General features: G+C 37.0%; 1 protein-coding gene across 1 annotated transcript in view; it reads left to right on the top strand.

Annotated features, from left to right (window-relative positions):
• Positions 1–312: 312 nt before the first annotated feature.
• The window catches only part of BBOX1 (gamma-butyrobetaine hydroxylase 1), a 35,139-nt gene continuing 25,201 nt past the window's right edge, over positions 313–10,250 (top strand). The window contains exons 1-4 of the mRNA XM_070957540.1: positions 313–462; positions 1,644–1,744; positions 3,651–4,111; positions 4,588–4,705. Coding sequence (XP_070813641.1) covers positions 3,719–4,111; positions 4,588–4,705 — 511 coding nt within the window. The 5' untranslated portion in view covers positions 313–462; positions 1,644–1,744; positions 3,651–3,718. The remainder of the gene's footprint in view (positions 463–1,643; positions 1,745–3,650; positions 4,112–4,587; positions 4,706–10,250) is intronic.

The raw sequence follows: 10,250 nt of genomic DNA, 5'->3' as shown, positions 1-10,250 counted from the left end.
CTGCATCTCCCAGGGTGCAATGCGTGCGTAGATTTACGCTGTCCCCCAAAGGCTGAGTTGAGCGTGCGCGCAAGTCTCTCTTCCTTTATAGCGACCTTCAAAGTTGCTACTTATATTTTTTACCGGCGGCCGAGCCCGAGAGCTGACCTTAGTCCTACTTTCCAATCCTTGTTGGCTGAGTCCGCTGGCACCGCTTTCTCTCTGCCCTGTCAAAGCAGGAACAGGCCACGGCACTTTGTTGGTTGTCCCGTTTCTAATGTCTCGAAAGTAAAGAAGCTGCACCGCCCAGCTCTTACAACTTGTAGAAACGAGTTAGTTGTCTCTAAACTGTAGCTGCGGTTTGTCCACCGGGCAATCGGGACCGAGAGTGACCACCTTTTTCGGCCTGGCCAGGAGAAGTATTGCCCACTGTATGAGACTGGAAATAGATGAGTGTAAAGAAGCCCATGAGTCACCTGTAAGGTAGGATTTCACAAGTACCTGTTTAGTTTATTAAATTAGTCTAAGTAAGTATGCATTCTTGAGACATAATAGGCTTACAATCTGCATCCAAAGCAAAAGTTTGTGTAAAACAAATTTATATAACGATTGTGTGAAATGCAATTGATTTTATTTCAATCAGTAAACACCCACATGGAAAAATGGGGCGATCCCCCATGTGAATATGCCAGCCATGCAATGAATGCAGGAAATGCCTACTGTATTTGGAAATCCAACACAAAATCAAAACGTAAATAACATTTGAATGTTTCAAATGCCTCTTCAAATTTTGCAGTTAAATTCAGGGTGATGAATTCACTGGTAGCAGTTGATTAATTTTTGCTCCTGTTGGCCTTCACAGTAGAGTAATAGTGGGGAAAAGCACATGCCTGAAAGGTTGAATTCTGTGCCAAAAAAAAGTCACCACTTAAAAATAATAGTAATATGTTTTTTTTAAAAAATGACTCGGTTGTACATTAAATGGAACTTTGGTATAATCAGGCAGAACTGGAAACAAGTTTCATATGACACAACCTAAAAAAAGTATATCACCATAGAGTTATTTCTGTTTTTGTAAAATGAATGTATCTCAGAGTAATATTCAAGTGATAAATATTTTAATTTAAAGGATAACAAACTTGGAGGTGAGACACAATCTTTTTACACCATGTGAGTTCTGATCAATCCCCTTGGTATGTTGCAGATGACTAAAACCATAAAGTTCATTTAACTCTAAGAAATTAACGTAATGATAGACCACTGAACATTCTGAACCTTTAAAATAAATTATAGCCCATAAATACTTAGAAATTGATAGTACAGATTTATGGATGGATAGATGGATGGATGGATGGCATGATATAGGCCACATTTTGTCACCTTTGGGGGGGGTTGTTATTTATTTATTTATTTATTTATTTATTTATTTACTTAGTTATTTTTCTCCTCCCCTTACTACTTTTCTAAATAATTCAAAGCATCGAACCTACTAATAGTCCTTCCTCGTCCTATAACAACCCTATGAGATGAGTTGGGCTGAGAGCATGACTGGCCCAAAGGCGGGGCTAGTCTCCTGATTTCTAGCCTGTCTTAATCACTAGACCAGTCTGGAGTTTTGAATCTGTGAATCTCAAGAAAGTGGATAGCGTTCTCTGTGATTTCAGTTCTGTGGATTGGACGGCCTGCCTCACTTGGCTTGTGAAAGCTGCTAGGGAGAGGACTGGAAGCTGGATCGAGGCTGTAGTTAATACTTATTTGAGAGAAGGTAAGTTCTTAGCAACCCTGAAAAGCAGATATGACTCATCCCTCAGTAGGTCAGTGATCTGAATAAGTTACAGGCTATATAATATAAAATTGTGGATTAAGTCTGTGTGCAAATGGTTTTGTTGGTTTATATTAAGGATATAATATAAACCAATAAACCAGAGACCAATAAAAATGAGGGCAATCCAAATTCTTTTTTTTTTTTTGATTGATACTAATACATATCCATGTTTTGTTCAGCTGAGTCAACCTTGACCTGGTGAGAATCGAACTGCTGGCATTCGGCAGAATTAGCCTGCAATACTGTATTCTAACCACTGTCCCACCACGGCTCTTATAATACATTACTTTTCTTGAGGGATTCCCATAAATTGCTTAACGGATTGTAAGCTGCTCTGAGTCTCCGGAAAAGGGCGGCATATAAATCGAACCAATAATAAATAAATGGACTATGTTTAGCTACAATTATCCTTTATTATCACTGTTCCATATGCTGTGTTGCTCTGGTTTCAGTTGGGTTTCTCCCTGTTACAAATAGCACTGAACAGAAGTTTACTTGCCCCCCCCCCAAATGTTCTCTGGCACTCAGCAGACCTATTGAATAATGAACAATAAGGAAAGAACATATGTAGTAGTTCATCTGGTTGTTTCATTTAATTACACAATGCCATTCCCTTCAGCATGTTTTGACTGTCAGGCCATTGTGGAGATGTGAGTTCAATTGTGTGCATGTTTTTACTTGCCTGTGTATAGTAAGAAAGGGTACATCTATAAGTGTAGAAAGATATAAGAATTGTCTTCTTGCACGCACATACAGAAAAATCAATGGTAATTTAATAATTTTAAGATGTTTGATCTCATTTTTGTAGTGTATATTATTATTAAAATATATATTGTGAGTAGTCTTTCTACATATCTTCATGTTCTGCCACAATAATTTATTGAGTTTCCCACCCCACAAGCATATGGATAATTTTTCATAAATTAGTATTGTTTGTCTTCAAAATCAAACTTCTGTGTGTAGGCTCAGAAACATTCACTCAATTGTGGTTTTGTGGGGGAGGAAATCCCCAGCAAAAGGTATTAATTATGGAAACCCATCACATTTGGAAAAAAACAGGTCAAGGAAGCTATTCAGTGGTCTCTGGTATCATTAATGTCACATTCTCAGAAAAGCTTTGTTTACTGAGATGCCTATGCAGCATTCACAGATACAGGAGAGTATGGATGGAGAAGAGAGAAGATTCAGTTTATTCAATTGTTAACGTATAAGATTAACATATGAGCCACAGTGGCACAGTGGTTAGAATGCAGTACTGCAGGCTACTTCTGCTGATCACCAGCTGACCTCAGTTCTGCAGTTCGATCCTCACCGACTCAAGGTTGACTCAGCCTTCCATCCCCCTGAGGTCGGTAAAATGAGGACCCAGATTGTTGGGGGCAATATGTTGACTCTGTTAACCACTTAGAGAGGGCTGTAAAGCACTGTGAAGGGGTATATAAGTCTTAAGTGCTATTGCTATTGCTATTGCTATTGCTATGTAGGGAAGTGACAAGGAAAAGAATCAATGTACAGCTTTACCAGACTTATTTAATTTTGTTACAGATGCTTGATGCCTAGCTTCCAGTGTTTTTATCATTTGAATTTATATTCCACTGTTTTATCCGTAGTATTAATGAAAATACCGAAAATTGTTATTTAGGGGCAAATACCTTCATACTCAGTATTCAAAAATAATTCCTTATTTTAATAAGATGCAATTAACTTTCTGAAATACAGTCAGTGAGACTTTATTAGATGGGGGTAGGTAATAGGGGGTAGGAAATCACTGAAAGCAGAAAGAAATACTCCTTCAAATACAATCTTCCCCCCCCCTAACTATTCAAATGGTGTTTTTTTCTTTCAGAACTGATGGAAGACAACTTTCATAAGAAAAGGCATTGATGAAGGGAAGACCAAGCGAGTGAAAGTAAAATGTGGATGTTACTTGCTAAAAACTTGCTAAGGATAAAACTTTATGAAGACTGCTCTCGAATTTTGCTGCGAACACCAAAGGGCAAGCCGAGGTATCAAAAGTATTTTTCATTGAGCAGTAAACCTTGGCTACATTCAGCAAGGATAGCGCAGGCAGTTCAGACCTTCAATATTGGCACAACTATCCAGAAAGTGGAAACTCTAGAGAAAAAACAGTTTATCTGTGTTCATTGGGAAGATGGCAGTGAGAGCCTTTACCCTTCAGTGTGGCTACGAGACAATTGCCAGTGCCCAGACTGTTTCCTACACTCTGCTAAAGCACGCAAACTGCTCCTGGAAAATCTAGATATCAATATTGAAGTGAAGGATGTCATTTTGACAGAACAGAAAAAGGTAAAAGAGTTTATGTGTACGTGCAGTTGTAATAAAAATGAATGCAACAAAATAAAACCATGTAATAAATCCATAAAACAAAATCATTTGACTCAAGCTGTTTTGGCCAAAGAGACAACACTTCCTCTGATTTAGATATTAGATTTCTGTTAATGCACCGTAAAATCTACCTTTCTGCAATCACATCATTCTGCTGGCCAGTATTTTCTGCAGTCTACTGCTGTTCCAAAGTCTTTTTAACAAGTGTTTTTTTACCAAGCCAGTTATTTCTCATCTTGTAACCTTGCTGTGGTGTCAGTTAACTTTTGTTCTTTGCAAAGGTACAAGATGTTCACTTGCGTGGAATTCACTTGGCTTCACATTCTTTGCAAGGCCAAGTGAATTCCATGAAACTATTTTGAATAACGTGCTATTCAGACTGTGCTACAGACAATACAAATGCATGCCTTTCAATGTTTGTTTCTATTTCATGGAAGAAGGTAAATATTGTATGGCCAGATGACCACGCCAGTGAATTTGAGGCCGAATGGTTGAAAAAAAGATGCTTTTCTGACCAAGCTAGAACAAAAGCACAAGAAGAATTATTTTTATCAGGTAAGAATTTATGTTGTTGTGCTAAAGTATTAAAGCAAGACTCTTAAACATGATCCATAGGCCACATGCAGATCTCCAAGTCATTTTCTATGACCTACATAGAAGGCACTAGGGTTCCTTTCTAGGAAGGCCCCGATGCCAGACACTACATAGATGCACCGTCTAGGTCATGATATCTGTTCTTATAATTCTCCCAGTCTTAACTCAACAAGGTTGTGTCCACTGGATTGTGCAGTTGGCACCTCAAATTCTATCGGGCCTGGCAGTGCTGCCTATGAGAATCCTTTACCATGGAAAGGCACTGCTGCTGAGGCAGCTGTAAGGAGACAGTGTGAAATGAGGCTTCATTAGGGAAGATGGGCCAGGAGTGAAGAAAGAGGAGACAACTGAGAAGGACTGGATCTCACTGCCACACTGTAGGGATTTCTCTGCCATATGAGGAGCAGAAAGACATCAAGTAAGCAAGATTTTGCTATTATGCAAAGGAAAGAAGGATTCTGCTGGGCCAGGAAAGGAAAGAAAATGAGAAGCAGGCAAAAAGAACAAAGTATCTTTCCACTCAGGAAGGAAAGAGAATGAAAACAGTATTTTGGCAGTTCTTAGTGGAATAGAATTCCTAGATTATATCATTTTAGATAGAATCTTAAAGTCATAAATATATTACTTGTAAACTGAGTAATAAAAACCATTTTTGATTTTATGGTCAATGAAATCAAATGGCTATCTAAATGGTCGAAGTGCAATGCTCTATTTCTCAAATAGTTCTGATTTATGGTATTTTTTTTAATTAAATGCATTTATATTTATAGCATCCGTGATTCTACTCATTATATTCATTTTTGACACACTATGAACTTTTGCATCAGTATATAAAAAGGCTTATAATATATTATAATTATAATAATGGCACTCATGATTATTTGCATTTGAAAGCTCTGTATTATAGTGCAGAACTATTGGTATGCCAGTATGCCATTACTAATTTACTAAAGACATATTTATATGTCTTTTTGTTAAAACTGGCACTAACTCTTGCCTTTTAAGAACCAAGTGAATATCTCTACTGTACAAAGCTGCTTGAAAAGATCAGGAAGAGGAAGAATCACTGATTGACTAAAACTCAGAAGGAATCTGGCAGCACCTTTTCCAACTAGCAATTAAATTAAATTAAATTAAATTAAATTAAATTAAATTAAATTAAAGCTTAATTAAAAGGCATAAGCTTTCGTGAGCTGACATTCTTGCATCAGATGAATAGCTATAATGATATAGAAATAGGTAGGCAGGCAAGCAATCCAGGTTACAGATGCTTATTTTATTATTTTTACATATTTTAGTTTCATCACCTATTAATGATGTGCCTATTCAATATAGTTCAGCAAAGTAGTAGCTCAATATTACCAACAATGCTGCGTAATGAATGAATGAAATGTTAAGAGCTACCAACACCTGGACTGGTTTGGAAGCTGTTGGCAAATCATCTAGCAGCTGTTTTTGCAGCCAAAAATGCTGCAAATAATTTTGCTAGCTGGACTAGATAGACCCATTCTATCACTTCCTACTACATTTTCTTGTTGACCATTTCTGGGCAGGGTGTATTTAGCAGAAATGAGAAAAATATGCTATTTGCAGCTAGCGGTTAACTATGGTTTTGCAGCAAACATCTAAAGTTCAGTTTTACTGTACATGTAGACTTTTTCTATGTTCTCCTGCGGATGTGGATAATGAATAGGAAGCAAACCGTTTGGGGGTATTTTCAACGGAATCAGCTATTTCTCCCAATAATACATCCAATCATACACTTTCTCGATTGCAACAAAATCAATAAAATCACCCCACGAATAGCTGCTTTCTGAACAATTTGTTCTCGGATATAATTCAAATTTCTGGTAAAAACTTGATACTGCTTGAGTTCGAAGTACAGGAGTATAGCCTTTATTTATATAGCTTCTTTCTTCTCAGAAAGATGTGTTGCAGAGATTTGTGTACATATATTGTGGGTGTTCATCTCTATGTAAATATGTACAGTTATAAAGCATTATCCTCCAGTTAATAAACAAGTATGTTGTTACTTGAGGATAGTTCTGCATTCTTCTTTTGCTGAGCATGCAAAAGAAGAGAAGGAGAGAAATGAAAGAGAATATGAAATACAGGAGCTATTTTGTTCCTTAGCTAGAGGTTTTTGCAATGCAGAAGCCAGCTCATCCCTTGAGAGCAGTAAAAAAAAATCATAAATGCCTTAATTGAATAATATAAATGGTCTCTGTTAACCTGGCCATTAACATAATGTTTTTACACCAAATTCCAGGAAAGGAAATGGCTTCTTACAGTGAATTGATTTATGGAATTTTCCTTAGATTTTTTTTGTCTAACAGAGGCTTGAATTATTTAGTTCGTCACATGATGGAGAGAGTTATCCTCTCTAGGTCACTAGGGAGCAATGGGTCTTTCCCTTCTATCCCACCACATTTATTTTCACTGAGCAACAGAAACATGAAAGGAACACACATTTTCACTTGCTTTAATTTTATATCATATATTATGAAATTGGGCAACTAAGTGCTATACACCACTTTAGATAATACAGTTTACAAACCAATATACAGGTAGCCCTTTTTGACCACAATTGAGCCCAAAATTTCTGTTGTTAAGCGAGACATTTGTGAAGTGAATTTAATGACTTTCCTTGGCACAGTTGTTAAGTGAATCACTGCAGTTGTTAAGTTAGTGAGTGATCTGGTGGTTACGTGAAATCTGGCTTCCCTGTTGACTTCGCTTGTCACAAGGTCACAAAAGGTGATCACATGACCCTGGGACACAGCAAAGATCATAAATATGAACCAGCTGCCATGTGTTCAAATTTTGATCACATGATCATGGATGTGGCAAAGGTCGTAACTCTGAAAAACGGTCATAAGTCACATTTTTCAGTGCCATTGTAACTGAACAGTCACTAAATGAACTGTTGGAAGACAAAGTCTCTCTCCCTCTCCCTCCCTCTCTCCCTCTGTCTCTCATTTTAAATCACAATAGCCACTTTTCTAAAAAGTCTGTTCCCCCTATTGTAGATCTGTTTTTAATTAGTAATGACAAAATTAGTTTGAAAGTCATGAAAGAGTTCTATTGGACTTCCTTCTGAAATCTAAGCTACTAAAATTGCCTCCAAATTGTTTGACAAATAAACCCATTTTTCAGTGCAGAGCTGTCTGCCTTTTTAACATTTCTTAGCAAATATGCTTTCAGTAGCAAAGTGGAAATTATAGTGAGTGTGGTTAAGAAGTGGAAACCATGTGGATCCTGAAAGAAGAACGTAGTGAACATGTGATTTGAACAAAACAAGGCAGTCACTATGGGAAAAAATAATAATGGAATCACAGTAATCAATCTTAAGCAATATAAATGTTTGATATGTTTTCCATCTTCTGAGTTCACCCTGATTTCAAGTTTATTGCTCAATGCAGATATCAAGCCAATTCTACACGGTGGCTTTATTTATATCTCCCCACTGATATATGAGTAGGATTATCCCAGTGTCAGAAATTCAGCCTGGGAACTTCCCCATCATGTACTTACCCATGAATTCCTCTGCTTTCTTTCCTACATTAAATAGACAAATATACAAGTGCATTAACCTTTCCTGAAGACTGATACACTTTTCTCTATATATCTCTATATATCTCTATATATCAAGAAGCAAAATTAATGTATAGAACTTTGTAAATGCTCTATGTTTGTCTTGAGTCAGAGTTAATCAGAAAGTTTAATTCTTATCCGATAACATTAACGATTTTTAGATATGTACAGGTAAATCCTTGCTTACTGGCTGCTTTGTGCAGTGATCATTTGAAGTGATGATGGTAATGAAAAAATAACTTTTGAGACCAAACTGCATATTTAAGATCTGTACAATCTCTTTCGTTCTCTCTCTCTCTTTATCGCTCTCTCTCTCGCTCTCTCCCCTCCCTCCTTCCCCCCCTCTCTCTGTCATTTGTTTGCCACTACAATCAATTAGTACAGCTTGTCCTGTGCCTCCTCCCCCTCAGAAGTAGAGATACTGGAAAGGAAGGAATTACAACAGAGTTAGCACACACACCATGGAGAATACACATCAAAAGGAATGTACCACTACCAACTGTTTGCTAATATGTTTCTCATTGGTTACCGTAATTATTTTTCTGTGATTAATGTTAGGTGTTAACAATTGAAATATACCGTATTTTTCGGAGTATAAGACCCACCGGAGTATAAGATGCACCTACCTTTTTTGGTGAGAAAAAGAAGAAAAAGAAATCTCCCTCTGCCTCTGAGCAATTTTGTCTCATTGCAGCAAACAGTAAACAGCCTGCTTTCATTTTTGTTTTCAGCATAGCTTGATTAGCACAAGGGGAAAAAAAATTTGCTCCAGCAATTTACCTCTTTGCAGCAAGCAGCAGAGCCCTGCACAAAACAGCTGAGAGCAAATCAGCTGAGAGTCGGGAGGCCGATCCAATCAACTTGTGCTAATTGACCTGTACTGAAGCTGAAAGGAGTTATTTTTTCTTGCTGTTTGCTTGCAAGGAGGTAACTGCTGTGAGGCAGAGGCCAAAGGGTGGGGGCCAGTGGGAGGGCAGGGCTACATTCGGTGTATAAGATGCACCTAAATTTTCACCCCCTTTTAGGGGAGAAAAAGGTGCGTCTTACACTCTGAAAAATACGGTAGATCTTTCAAGGGATTTCCTATTTTCAAACGAATCCCATAGCATCTCCATATATGGCTTGGAAAACATACCTAATATTCTGGATATTTGTGTTACTCATTTGAAAAATAATGAATTATGTGATCCAATGATCTAACTGCTGATAACATAGCTTTCTGTGTTCCTATGAGCATTTTAAATCAATTGTGTGTTCCATATACCAACTCTGGTATCTCCAATACCAATGATCAAATGATCAAAAACAATTAACAGAACAGTTTCAGGTTTAGGTTGGATCTATGGAATTTATTAAGAATTGAGATTTAGCAGTTGAGGAACTTGACCCATTTAAATATGTTGCTAAAACATTTTTATTTAAAGTCTAATGGATGCTTATTTGAGCTATCTTTCAGGTGTGATTCTTCTCTGCTGTTAGAAAAGAGATACTGTACCAATTCTAATTATTATTATTATTATTATTATTATTATTATTATTATTATTATTATTATTATTATTATTATTATTATTATTTATTAGATTTCTATACCGCCCTACTCCCGAAGGACTCAGGGCGGTGCACAGCCAGACAATAAAAACACATACAATACAAAATTTAAAAAATGGAATAAAATCAAATTAAATAATTTTGGCCCCGACAAATTTAAAACCCCAAACTTTTAAAACCAATTTAAAATTGAATATATAAATACTAAAAGATATTTAAAATTTTAAAAATCTTTTATAAAAGAAAATTAGGCCAGGCCGGCCTGGTGAAATAGTAAGGTCTTTAAGGCGCGGCGGAAGGTGCGCAGATCCGGGATCCTCCGTATCTCTGGGGGGAGCTCGTTCCAGATAGTAGGTGCCCCCA

The sequence above is a fragment of the Pituophis catenifer genome, unplaced genomic scaffold (genome assembly GCF_029215685.1).
Source record: "Pituophis catenifer annectens isolate HBS135680 unplaced genomic scaffold, rPitCat1.0.hap2 SCAF_1, whole genome shotgun sequence".
In the NCBI taxonomy this organism is placed as follows: domain Eukaryota; kingdom Metazoa; phylum Chordata; class Lepidosauria; order Squamata; family Colubridae; genus Pituophis; species Pituophis catenifer.
This window is presented reverse-complemented; position numbering and strand designations above follow the sequence as displayed.